The 14,243-nt window shown below is 47.6% G+C and overlaps 1 protein-coding gene across 12 annotated transcripts in view; it reads right to left on the reverse strand.

Moving 5' to 3' along the window:
* BCAS3 (BCAS3 microtubule associated cell migration factor) overlaps positions 1–14,243 on the reverse strand; it is a 631,049-nt gene that overhangs the window by 336,214 nt on the left and 280,592 nt on the right. For 10 of the 12 annotated variants that reach the window (XM_077311257.1, XM_077311251.1, XM_077311253.1 and 7 more), the window contains exon 17: positions 12,256–12,300. The exons of the other annotated variants lie outside the window; for them this stretch is intronic. In XM_077311257.1, coding sequence (XP_077167372.1) covers positions 12,256–12,300 — 45 coding nt within the window. The remainder of the gene's footprint in view (positions 1–12,255; positions 12,301–14,243) is intronic. 12 annotated transcript variants of the gene reach the window in all.

Consider the following 14,243-nt stretch of genomic DNA (forward strand, 5'->3'; position numbering starts at 1 on the left):
CCTTTCCTCTCCCTACAACAGACACCCTGTGGGGTGGGTGAGGCTGAGAGAGCCCTGAGAGAGCCCAGAACAGTATTATCAGTGCCGTGGGGAGCCCAAGGTCACCCAGCTGGTTGCATGTGGAGGAGTGCAGAATCGAGCCCGGTTTGCCAGATTAGAAGCCCGCACTCCTAACCACTACACCAAACTGGCAGAGAAAGCTCTCCACCTAACATTGGCAGCAGCTTCCCAAGGCTTCAGGCTGAGGTCTCTCCCATCACCTGCTGCCACATCCTATAAACTGGAGATGGCGGGGACTGAACCCAGAACCTTCGGCATGTCAGACAGATGTTCTGCCACTGAGCCACACCCCCCCCCTCCCCAGCAGGAGCTCCTTGCAGGAGTTCTTCTTTAGCATCTGCAGAGTTAACAGCCGGCCAAGGTTAAGCAGGAAGGTCGCTTTCATGGAGCCTCTTTCGGAGCCCTTGATGCCCCAAAGAATTATGATTTTTCACGAGTATAAACAGTTTTAAAGGAAACGGAATAAAGTATGTTCTATTTACACCAAACCTCTAAAACAAACGTCTTCTCCAACACACGCTGAAGCTCTGGCTTGCCGTGCCAAAACATTTTCAGCTCAAGACTGATGTTTTGTAGACAGAAAGAGGCAGCCTTGTAAAACACAATTACTCTTGTAAAGAAAACTGAAACGGGAAGAGGGGAAGAAAGGAGAAAGCTGGTATACCGGACTGGCTTTAAACGTCATTTGACAAGAGCTGGGGGCTCCTGAACCAATGTCATCTAATCCAGTGGTCCGTAACCTTTTTCAGGTTGCGGACTGGCGGCAGCAGGGAGGGCGATGGCCCGGCCGCGCATGCGCATTTGTGGCAGCGCATAGCGCAAATGTGCATGCGCGGCCCGGCCCTGTGAAGGCAGGGAGCCGCGGCCCAGTGGGTAGGGACCACCGATCTAATCCATATTGGGGAGCTTTATAACACTAGAATCTTTAATATTATTACTTCTGCCCCCTCCCAGGCTGCCCCCCCCCCGCCCAGCCTTAATGCTACCCTGGAGCATTAATGCATTCCACTTCACATTACCCACTCTTATATAAAAAAAGACCAATTTATTCGCAAACTGATGGACACGGCTACACTTTTTAAGAACTAGTTTTCACATCAATGCAATTGTTGAACACTAGCTTGGAAACGATAAATCAGCCTCCTTCTCCTCTAAGTACACGGGAGTTGCCTTCCCAGGCTTTATTAAATGGTTTTTAAAAACCCAGAGAGGTAAGTGGCAGCCAATCTCCTCCGTTCCCTGCGCTTCCAGTGCACGCATGCGCCCGTCCGTGTTCGCCACTTAACCTGTCAACACCCTGTAAATTATGGCAACCAGAAATGCTAAACAGAAAAGTTTGGCCTCTTCATAGTACGTTAACAAAGAGAACGAAAACGTACAGCCTCCTAAGCCACAAGTTTCTTTGGGCAGACGTGCAATTTTTACAGGAATTAAATCAGCCACTGCGGGAAGCTAAGGGTTAATTCCTTGCTACATGCAGGAGATACATAGGACATGGGAAGGATTTTCTTATCATTCAAAATGATAAGACAACCTTCAAGGCCATAAGCAGTCAGGGCCCAGTGTACCTGAGGGACCGCCTCCCTGCCTATGCCCACCAAAGAGCTCTACGCTCCACCGCCACCAACCGGCTAATGGTCCCTGGCCCTAAAGAAGCCCGCCTGGCCTCGACTAGGGCCAGAGCCTTCTCTGTCCTGGTCCCAACCTGGTGGAATGAGCTCCCAGAGATCAGGGCCCTGACAGAGCTAAAACAGTTCTGCAGGGCCTGCAAAAGGGAGCTCTTCCACCAGGCATTTGGTTGAGACCAGGCACAAGCAACAACATCTACAGGGCCCCTGCCCCCCTCCCTATGTTATCAGTTAGTATTATTAATGTTAAAGGTAAAGATATCCCCTGTGCAAGCACCAGGTCACGTCTGACCCTTGGGATGACGCCCTCCAGCGTTTTCATGGCAGACTCAATACGGGGTGGTTTGCCAGTGCCTTCCCCAGTCATTACCGTTTACCCCCCAGCAGCAAGCTGGGTACTCATTTTACCGACCTCGGAAGGATGGAAGGCTGAGTCAACCTTGAGCCAGCTGCTGGGATTGAACTCCCAGCCTCATGGGCAGACAGCTTCAGACAACATGTAGCTGCCTTACCACTCTGCGCCACAAAAGGCTCTATTATTAATGTTACAGTTATTTATATGTATAGTTCTTTGCATAGTTCTCATGTAAACCGCCCTGAGCCTTCAGGGAGGGCGGTATATAAATGTGAATAAATAAAACAAAATAATAAATAAAATAAATAAAATGATTCTTCATTGAGCACTTAGGTAGGCATAACGCGCTTGTGGCTTCACACCAGAAATCCTGGCCAGGGGGACCTACGTACTCTTTGTTACTGGGGCACCATGAAAGGAGAAGGACCTGCTAACTTGGTCTTTGCTGCGTTACAGCGCAGCCAGTACAGATGGCCAGAAAGGGTACTGCAGCTTTCAGCCCAAGAGGACTTCTAAGGAGCCAATTGGGGCCAAACCACTGACTCTGACCAGACTGAGAAAAGAGTTAATCTGTGGAAGAGGAATTCTCTGCCGAACTTGCAGCCATGACTTCTAGTGAGCAGTGTTCCGTCTAAGTCAATCATTCTCAACCAGAGTTACTAATAACCCCAGGTTTATTCCAGAGCTCCAGAGAGGTTATGCCAAGTGGGGGAGGGAGGGGGAATCAGGAGGACAGAGTGGTTTTCTGCTCATCTGTCTGGTCTGCAGTGTGTTGAATTCATACACAATGGAAAATGAATGGGAGGGAAGAGCCCTTCCACCCCTGACAATGCAGTTTGTGCTCTGAATCCTTTATGCAAGTTGCAGCCTGTCTGCACTATCAGGCAATGCAAATCCTAAAATTTCCAATACATGTATTTCAAAGGGAAGTAGTCTTTAGAAAGAAAACTCTGTGGGGGAAAGGAAGTCAAGCACTGTGGGTCTGTAGCAGGGCCAACCTACACCATGATTTTTTTGAATCAAGTCTGTAAGGCTGTGGGACCATTATTTTTTAAGCCTGTGAGAGACTGGAGGAGAGGAAGTGCTCCTGTATCATTTTCCTGAGCCCAGGAAGAGTTATTTGCATGGAACCTGTCAAAAGTGATTGGCGTAGTCTTGTCCTTGATTTCAGCAAGGCTTTTGATATGGTTCCGCATGATATTCTTATTGACAAGTTGGTAAAATAAGGTATGGACCCTATTAATTAATTAATGAATCCTAAAACTGGCTAGAACTGCTGTCTTACCTGGACCAGCCCCGCCCACTCACCGCCCACTTATCCCTTAGCCTTTTATATTTACACTGCGACAGCTGTATAAAGATAAAGATACTGATCAACATCTTAAAAGTTCCTGTGATGTTAGACTTTTAAATCTTTCATACCACTATTATTATTGTTTTCTCTCTTTTTGAACTGCTTCAGTTTTAATTTAGAGGTGTATTTCAATTTTGGTCTGAATGACCGTAAATTAAAGCTTGATTGTTCCAACAGACCATGAACCTGCAGCTTCGTCCTCTTGCAACCGAGGAGAAGAAACTTATTTCGCCCTCTCTGGCTCGAGATTCCTGCAGGCATCCCCAACACGATCAAGCCTGTCTTTGAGCTCAAAGGGCTGCCTACCCTCCTTCATTAGGGGCCACTTTGATTCTTAGGAAGGTGAAGAGCTCTGGGCACATAAAGCTGGCTAAAAGTTATGGGTCAGTGTAACCCAATGCCAGCAACTGGCAACATCTCTCCGAGTTTCAAGAAGTTTCTCTAGCACCTATTAGCTAAGGGCTTGTTTGCTGGCGATGCCTGAGTTCAAAGCCGGGAACTTCTATCTGCAGAGCAAGCTCCCTGTCCTCACTGCCACACTAGGTGCTGTTTCTGTGGCACCCACCCAGCCCTGGTCATCACTTAATTCCAGTCTAGAAAAGCATAGGATTGACAGGTAGAGACTGAAAGGACTCCTGTATGAGAGCTGCACAGAAGGAAGAATCACATTGCAGGCAGCTTCCCCCGTCCTTTTCTGGCAGGGGAACCCAGTTAATCCCAGTGGAATTTTCCCATCTGCTTAGCTCAGTCTCAAGAAATGGGCTTGGAATTGCAAGCCGTACCAAGGGTCTCTGGTCTGATGTTGGCCAGGTGGGATTTTGATCGATCATCTTGGAAAACTTTCAGCTGCCATCAGACAGGAAGAGGCTCATCAAGGAGATCCAATCTAAGGTGTCCAATAGGAAATCCAGCCCTTATTGCCTGGAAGACAGGCGGGGAAAGAAAACTGCAGAGCTACAGACTGTGAATGGATGTTGGGAGGGGAGCAGAAGGGGCATCTACTTGTTTTACATTTCTAGGAATGTGGCCATGAGAACTGCACATCCAACCCGATCATCCAGAATTGGGGGTTACGCAGCACTAAAAAAAAAGCCAATATTTAAATTGCTACTTTTATGTTTTGTATGCATGTATTTTAACTCTGCTATTCATTGTTTTAATGTATGTTTGCGGGTGATGATCAAAATGGTTTTAAAATGTGAATTTTAAGATGCATGTTTTCTTAGCTGCCTCGGTGGCCCTTGTGAAGGCAGAATGGTGGGATACAAATGTTGTAAATAAAAAAATATATTTTATGATCCAAGAACCTTGACTTTCATACCCAGTACAAATTCTACAAAGTAAAGCAATCTGCGTACCTTTCACTCTTTTGCATAATTCCTTAAGAAGAAGAAGAAGAAGAGTTGGTTCTTATATGCCGCTTTTCCCTACCCGAAGGAGGCTCAAAGCGGCTTACAGTCGCCTTCCCATTCCTCTCCCCACAACTTTAGAGTTTCCTAGTGGGGCTGGAGGCTGGCCATAGAGCGAACGCTGCACCCTCCACCACGGAATACCTTAGTCAGCCACTACTCTACCTTCTACCAGCTCAGCAGGCATCTCCCTCATACTTCCAGATCCACCTTTATAGCCCCCGGGGTAGCAGCTAGATTTAAATGCCAGAACCTACAAAAAGCCCTGCTGGTTCAGACCAATAGTTCAGGACCTGTCTCACGTAGTTGCCAAACTGTTATTCCAGAGAGCCAACAGGGCATAGCAGGCAGAGCGATCCTGTCATTTTGCTGCTTGGCGCAGGTACTCAGAGGTTTACAGCCTCATCCTGCATAAGCCAGGGGTGTCAAACATAAGGCCCACGGGCTGCAATTGGCCAGTCCAGGGCTCTTATCTGGTCCACTGTTGTTGCCACACCTTTCGGCAGATGTTTCCCCTCCTGTCACTTTAATGGCGGCTACTTTCCTTCCCTCATCCACTATTAGAAAAAGGTTCGTTTCAAGTTTGCCTGAGAAATCTTCATTTTAGTTGATGTATAATTCTTTTATTTCACTTCGCTTATTTCATTCTGCAATTTTCTTATTGTGATCACTTGTAATTACTGTGACATATATGTAAACTAGGGGCCAAGCCTGTTGCATTCAGGAATACAACAAGTGCTAGATTGGAGTGGTTGTGGGGCAGAAGAACTCTGCAGGTGGCCTTTCCTTCCCCCCAGGACCTGGAAAGGCTGCAGGTTGGAGGCCCCTGGGAAGGGAACTCACCGGCAGGGGCAGCTCTCACGTGGCAGGGATCTGCAGCCTCTGAGCCTCAGAGGGAAGTGGAAGGAGGAGGGGCTGGTCAGGGGAGGGGGACAGAAGGTGATTGGCTGGCCGCTGGACAGCAGGCAAGCTGGTTGGAGGAGGAGGCACCCAGAGGCGGGTCAGCCGCTCCCAGTGGGTGTTTTAAAATTTTATTTTATTTATATCCTGTCTCCCCCCCGAAGGCTCGAGGCAGCTCATATAAAATCCTGTCCCCTAAAATCTATAAGAATAACAATAAAATGACAGTAATTAACAACCAATTGATCAACAATAAAACCACAAGTGATGGCATCGTCCTAATCATTGAGTCTCCGCATCTTCAGTTGCAGGGAGGAGGAGGGAAGCTGCCACTCGCCACTGCCAGTTTGTGAGGGGGGGGGCTGATCCTCCTCACCGCCCGGCCTCAACCATAAGCCTGGCGGAAGAGCTGGTAATTCTCGCAGGGCCCTCAGCTCTTCCGGGAGCTCATTCCACCAGGTCAGGATCAGGACTGAAAAGGCCCTGGCCCTGGTTGAGGCCAGGCAGGCTTCCTTGGGGCTGGGAACAACCAACAGATTAGCCCCCGCAGAGCATAAAGCCCTGCGGGGGATATAGGGCGAAAGGCAGTCCCTCATATACACAGGGAACAGACCACTGGGCCATTACTGCGTTCTCTACCAACAAATTCCGGATTTAAATTGTCTGACCAGTAAAGAAAACCTTCTTTTTGTCCATCCCAAATCTAGAAGAAGAAGAAGAGTGGTTCTTATATGCCGCTTTTTTCTACCCGAAGGAGTCACAAAGTGGCTTACAGTCACCTTCCCTTTCCTCTCCCCACAACAGACACCCTGTGGGGTGGGTGAGGCTGAGAGAGCCCTGATATCACTGCCCGGTCAGAACAGTTTTATCAGTGCCGTGGCGAGCCCAAGGTCACCCAGCTGGTTGCATGTGGGGGAGGGGAGTGCAGAATCGAACCCGGCTCGCCAGTTAGAAGTCCACACTCCTAACCACTACACCAAACTGGCTCTCTCTACCATTGGATGTCCTTGAGTTCTAATATTTTGAGAGGAGGAGAAAAAGTTCTCTGTGTACTCTCAGTACCCTGGGCATAATAATTTCATAAACCTCGATCATGTCTCCCCTTAGGTGTCTCTTTAGAAAAGTTCCAGACACTTTGGCCGTTCCTCCGAGGGAAAGGGCTTCAACCTCAACCTTCTTGGTCATCCCCTCTATGCATAAACCGTCCTTGACTTGAGAGGGGGTTTACTGGGCTCCCTCCCGCCTGGTTCATAGGCCTGCCACTCTCCTGAATGTGCAAGCCCCCCCTTGGATGGAGGGGAGAAGAGGGTTGTAGCCAGCGTTTCAGGGGAAAAGGACGTCAAGGGAAACAAGAATCTGCTACCTAAGTACCATTAGAATTTGAAAAAAAATTGCAGCTAACAGTTGCAGGGAGGTAGTCATGTTCAGGAGTAGTCAACCTGTGGTCCTCCAGATGTTCATGGACTACAATTCCCATGAGGCCCTGGCAGCAAACACTGGCAGGGGCTCATGGGAATTGTAATCCATGGATATCTGGAGGACCACAGGCTGACTACCCCTGGTCATGTTGACCTGCAGTAGAAGAACAAAGTTCAAGCCCACAAGTCCTCTGAGACCAACAAGATCTCCAGGGTACAAGTTTTTGCAGATGCTCCACTGGCTACCTATTTGTTTCCCAGCCATCACACACAAGGCCCTTCATGTCTTTGGCCCCTATTGTTCACAGTGCCCCCTCTTTCCCTTGGTGCCACCACAGCAACATGGCTCATAGCAGCATGGGCTTTTGTAGGGGTCACCCTGCCAGCCAGATGCCTGGCAGAGGGAGCTCTGGCTCCCTGGTCTTTAACGTGCTACTGGGCTCAACTCTTGCTCATTAACAAACAGCTTCTCCGACGCAAATCTCATTGAAACGTCTTTTCCCTTGCTCCATCCCCACATTCCCGAGAAGACGGATCTGGAAATAGTTAATTAGTCAGCTGCGAAGTGGGGCACATTCCAAGTTCCCTCTGAAGGAGATTCTTTTTTTTATTTTTATTTAGTTTTTTAGTTTAAATCAACCGCTAAAAATAATTATAGGCCCTTTTTATAAAACTCTGCACAAGCAAATACAGCTGACGAATCCACGCTCAATTCTGCTGACATAATTTTAGGTCTCATTAAGACCTTAATGAAAACAGCATGCAGACCAACCCCCCCCCTGCGCCCCCCCTAAAAAAAAAAAAGCACTCTCTCTTTTGAATTCTTCCAATGTCTGCATAAGCAAACAAAGGTTCATTTTCCTGAGTGCGCTACAGCCATGGCATCAAACGGACCACAAGAGTCTCTTGCAAGAGCGCATACAATGATTTAAGGTCTATTACATTTCCTATGTTCCTCACTTTAATCTAGGGCTTTTAATCTTGGCTCAGAGCAACGTCATCCCCGGCACAACAGGGAAAGCGAAACTCCGGACAGACCCTACGAGCATCCACTCAATCCCTCCCAACGTGAGCTGGTGATGCATGCTGGAGAGACAATCCACACTCAATCTTTCCTTTCTTTTTTTAAAAAGGGCCCACTGAATTGTGTGCATGCATAGAGGTGGGGGGGGGGGAATCACATCTGTGGAAAGTGAAGATTAATAATAAAGCAGAATGATACTTCGCGGCTGTGAGCAGCTAGATTACAGGGGTAGTCAAACGGCGGCCCTCCAGATGTCCATGGACTACAATTCCCATGAGCCCCTGCCAGCAAATGCTGGCAGGGGCTCATGGGAATTGTAGTCCATGGACATCTGGAGGGCCGCCGTTTGACTTCCCCTGAGCTAGAATGTTCAAAGCGTTTCAACTCGGGGGAAGCTGAGGCCGAACAGGTCCGTACGTTTGCCGAAATTCTTTTGAACGCATCAGAGGCTGCTTTATAAAGGTTTATTGTGCGACATCCCGGCCCATCTCCCCATGCGGGCTCTGCTGGGGGGAATCAGAGCAGGGGAATCAGAATCGGTCCACGGCATGTAAGAAACCTGGCGACTACCGCCTGGCATTGTTTCCTTTGGGTTTTGTCTGCACATTGCTGGGTGCAGCCCATTTTCCCTTTAGGCAGCCCACTGGGCGAACAAGGTCAGTACCTGGTGCAGAGCCAGCATGGTGTCGTGGTTAAGACTCTTAACTTAACTTAAGAGTGACGTCCTCGAATCTGAGGAGCGGGGTTTGATTCCCCACGCCTCCTCCTCCACATGCAACCTGCTGAGCCAGTTCCTTGGGCCAATCTCAGTTCTCTCAGGGTGTTTGTTGTGGGGAGAGGAAGGGCAGGCCATTGCAAGCCCCTTCTACTGCCTGCCCGGTCTAGATACAGCTTCATCCAGGATCCCAGGCGGAGTTCTTTCGCATCATTTGCTACCTGATTCTTTCAACAACAACAACAATGTGGGGGCCTTCTGCATGCCATGAAGATGCTTTGCCACTGACTCACAGTCCCTCCTAGGCCACCTGCAGGAGGGGGCCAGGGAGCCAAAATATCAGGGACCCTTGGTTGGAGCTGCCCAAGTCAACTTTTTTTTCCAATTTAGACATGGTGCTTGTTTTATATCTGAGTGGGATTCAAGAAGGAATCGTCACCCAGAAGGCCCTGATGGTTCTGAGAGGAAGATGTCCCCTCCACAATACATCTCCCATAAAGACTAATTCCCAGGATCGATTCTTGCTCCTCAAAATAGCAAATCTGGAGCATGCACAATCATCCACGCCATGCCCTCACTTCACCTTACAAGAGGGTGCTGTGAGTGCGCGTCCCTCCACTACAGGAAGACCTGGCCATAAACTGGGTCAGAGAGAGCTTCCTTAAGGATGCTAAGTTCAAAGTGGAGGAGAAACTTGGACTAGAGACTTCCTTGCTCAGCCCCTTAGCCATGACACGACACTAACTCACATGGAATAGTCTTATTCTCCTACACTTATGCGAATCCATCTCTAAGCAATACCTTCTGGGAGTGAGAAAGGTAAACAGATGAATAAATTGACAGGTTTATTTATTTACTTATTTTATACCCCTGCCTTTCCCCCCAATGGGGAGCCAAAGCAGCTTACATTCTCCTCATCACTTCCATTTTACCCTCCACACAGCCCTGCAAGGTAGACTAAGCTGAGAGTGTGTGACTTTCTCCAAGGTCATCCAGGGAGCGCTCATGAAAGAGTGGTGATTCAAACCTGGGCCTCGCAGATCCTAGCCCAACACGCTAACTGCTACATCAGACTGCCTCTATGCATGAAAGAAGAATTGCATTTTAGGATGACATTCAGATTTACTAAGAAGAAGAAGAAGAAGAAGAAGAAGAAGAAGAAGAAGAAGAAGAAGAAGAAGAAGAAGAAGAAGAAGAAGAACAACAACAACAACAACAACAACAACAACAACAACAACAAGAACAAGAAGAACAAGAAAGAACAAGAAAGAACAAGAAGAACAAGAAGAACAAGAAGAAGAACAAGATCCCAGCACTGGATGGTATTCAAAAGAAGGATTTTTCAGGAATCCCAATTTTTTTCAGGTCAAATAGACCTGAGAAGAAAAATACCAGTTTTAAAAACCCAGTCCACTACGGGGCTGCTTTGGCTTGTCCTGCAGTGTGGTTCAAAGTGTGTTGCAGGAGAAGTTGACCCCAGTTTTGCCATGCTGCAGCTAGCAGACTGCTCCTTGCCACACAGCAGCTTCTGGGGCTGGCACATCCTGCAGCCCAGTTTCAATTGATCTGCATGAGAAGGCCGCCCGAAGTCAGGCTGGCAAGAATAGTTTGCTCCCCCCAGCACAGCTGACCCCCGGTCTGTCTTCTGCCCGACAAACAGCTGAGAGGCGAAGGCAATCTGCTCCCGCCTCTCATGTGTCTTTGGGTCTATTGATAATTCCCATATTCAGGATTTTCTCAGGATTTTTTTAAAAAATCGCTTGTTTCCCCCGAGAAAACCCAGATACATTTGGAAAGTCAAAACAAAGCCCTCAAAATAAGGTATTTTTCAGGTATATTTTCAACTTGGATGCACGTCCCTAAACAGAAATTTACGGGGGGGGGGGGCTGATCCAGGCTCCCAGCACTCACATTTCTTGTCTGGTTGAGGTTGAGGCAATGGAGCACTCTTGTTGCTACTGGGGGGTGCTGTTATGACCCCTGGAAAAGATCATGGCTGTAGACAACGTCAACTGAGGCAACATATCCAGACTGGGACACAAGGGGAGGAGCAGGAATGCAAGTCCATCAAGAGCGGGGTGGATTCAGGGGACAGCATGCTGGGCTAGAGTTGCCGACCTTCAGTTGGTGGCTGGAGATCTCCTGGGACTGCAAATGACTCCCTTGGAGTAAATGGCTCCTTTAGAAAATTGACTCTATGGCATTATAGCCCAATGAGCGTCCTCCCCTTCCTAAGACCCAACCCCTCACTCCACCCACAAGATCTCCAGGAATCTCCCAACCCAAAACTGGGAATCCTAGTCTGGGTGTACAAAAAGGATCTTTGCCTGCAGGACCACCATGACTCTCAGAAGTCTTTTGGGAATAACTCATAGGTGATCACCAATCATGAGTTTGTTTCATCACTGGAATTCAACAACAAGTAGCAGTGACAGGTAACCAAGGTTGGGTTCATTATTTAATGGGCTGAGGCCAAAAGGGAAATCAATAGGCCTGGACTGAAGCATTCCTTTGAAGTGTCATGGATGCCTGTCAACTGGACAAAGAAGCACCACCCATTCGTCTTCCATACTGTTCTACATTAACCAATCCTAGATGCTTTCCTGGTCACCGTTCTTGCTGAACGCTCAATGAATGATGGCCATGTAGGGTTTTGTTCCAGGTTGGAGAGACTCCTGGAGATTTGGGGTGGAGTCTGGAGAGGACAGGGACCTCAGACGGGTAGAATGCCATAGAGCCCACCTTCCAAAGCAGCCATTTTCTCCCAGGGAGCAGATCTCTGCAGTCTGGAGATAGGGTGTAATTCCTGGAGATCCCCAGGTCCCACATGGAAGCTGGCATCCCTATGCCACCCATGACCTACAGGAAATGCCTCCCATCCAAACACCTCTGGTGTAGACACATCAACAGAAAACAGAGAATATTGGCTCAATAATATGAAGGCAGAACTAAACGTGAGGGCAAACATAGGTCTGCTGCGGAAAAATGGCAACTCTGTGTTGAGTCCCCCCCTTGTGAAACTATAACCTAGTTAAGGAGACATGGTCTGTAACCTCAGGTCGGGCATTTTTCAATCCAGCTTTATGTTACTGGCAGCTCTGAGGAAGCACCGAGGAAATGCTCAATGCGATGATGCCTCGTCACACAAGTCCCCAGTTGTACAGTAGGGACAAGAAAGTGGAAGCAAGAGATGGGAGGGCTGCCGTTTTTGTCAACAAACTCAGGCTCAGCGTCACCTTTAGTTCCGCCCTGCATCACGCATCACTTTTATGTAAGGAAGAAGCTCATGCAGGTTTTTTTTTTTCTGGTTTTCTCTTTAAAGCAATGAATGGTGATTTCCAGGGAGTACAGCAAATTAATTAGAAGGCATGCTGGGATCGAACTGAACTCACCACGGAGCTCTTATGGAAAAACATCCTGCTCCAAACAGGTAAGGTCTTCATGGAAAGGGGGGAAAATGCACAGAAATTAGATGAAGGAGTTGTCGTCATCGCTGTCATCATCAAGCAACAGTGTAAAATCATGCAATTGTCACAAAAAGAATAAAACTGGACAGTCCTAAGAACAAAAAAAAAATATTCACTTTCTAAACTGCGTTGCAAGTAAAATGTAATCTGCCCTCCCCAAGGAAACAGAGGGGTGAATGACATTTGAATGAGAGGGTGGGGATACTGCTGAAAACTGCATCCCCGTGCCCAGTTCCTCCTCCCACACCATAAGGTGTTTTACAACTTGCTCCTGATCCAAATGTAACTTGGATCTTACTATCACGGGAGTTGCACAGCCACAGTTTGCCTGTGGTGGCTCATGCTTTTGAAAATGTGCGTGCAAAGTGCCATCAAGTAACTGGCCCCAATGAGATGGCTTTCAAGGCAAGGGGGAAGCAGAGGTGGCTGGCCATTGTCTGCCTCTACAGAGACTTCCTTGGTGGTCTCCCTTCCAAGTCCCGCCCCTTGCTTAGCTTCTGAGGTCTGACAAGATCAGGCTATACCAAGTCACCTTCAGAGAACAGGTCAACTGAGCTAACCCATAACATTCTCTAATGATAGAAACAACCCAGTGGGACAAAGTTAAAGCAGAAGCTCTGCTCCCTTTATTAGGCCCCCACGAAAAGAGGACGGTTCAAAATGAGCCTGATAACGGAAGAATGAACCTACCCTAGGCTAGAATAAACATTTAAACAATTTAACAATAAATATGGATAGAAACGTCTTACCTCTTCTTTTAACTGTCATAGAACAACCAAAACGGCCTCCAGAATTAAACCGTTTTCAAAGGTATTTTCATCAGTGGTTGTTCTTCCAACTTAGCATTTGCTGGTGAAGTCCTTCACTAGGATCTATTCTTCTTCACAGAATTTAAACAATATATATTTTGTTGTGAGCCTTTGGCTCACAGGTATGGGGAAGTTTTAGTCCAAAGACTCTTAGTCCAAGGACGGTTTAAATCTGGAGGCCGTTTTGGTTGTTCTATGACAATTAAAAGAAGAGATAAGACGTTTCTATCCATATTTATTGTTAAATTGTTTAAATGTTTATTATAGCTTAGGGAGGTTCTTTCTTCTGTTATCAAAACACAAAAGCTGCAAATTTCTGTTCTTGAGCAGGAAAGGGCTTAGGTTCCCTAGCAAACGCTGGCAGGGGCTCATGGGAACTGTAGTCCATAGACATCTGGAGGGCCGCAGTTTGACTACCCCTGATCTAAGGTGACAAGCTCCAATTAACAGTTTTGGCGACCATCAGGACAGAATGCATAAAATGAATGAATCCCAATGAATCTGGACACATTTCCTAGGTCAGGGGTAGTCAACCTGTGGTCCTCCAGATATTCATGGACTACAATTCTCATGAGCCCCTGCCAGCATTTGCTAGGGAACCTAAGAACAGAAATTTGCAGGTTATGTGTTTTCTCTTGTTGTGAACAAATCAATCTCTGATACTCCCCAGATGGTGAAAATTGGTTCCAGGGTCTTTACGGGCCACTCATGAGAGTGTCCTTGTTCAGCTCAACCTCTTGGCCTCTGTGTTCACATTCCTGGGAATATGGATGGCCTGGATGTTAGTGCTGGGCTTCAATACAGTAACCCAGTAAGTGTAGCCTCTTGGCCTAGGCTCTTGGCTCCTGTGGCTCCTTTATTTGTTTAAATAAAACACTGTAACAGTGTAGACTGATTGCACAGGATATCTGAGAAACAGCTAAGGACATTATGAAGTACCTGCAAATCTATGAAAGTTGTCTTTCTTCTTTTGACCATGTGTCCTCACAGTGGGCACCCCAACCCCATAATGGTAAGGACATCACATTCAGGAACTCTAAAGCAGTGGTTCTCAACCTGGGGGCTGGGATCCCTTTGGGGGTCAAATAACCCTTTCACGGGTGT

This window comes from Paroedura picta, chromosome 15, assembly GCF_049243985.1.
Source record: "Paroedura picta isolate Pp20150507F chromosome 15, Ppicta_v3.0, whole genome shotgun sequence".
Classification (NCBI taxonomy): Eukaryota; Metazoa; Chordata; class Lepidosauria; order Squamata; family Gekkonidae; genus Paroedura; species Paroedura picta.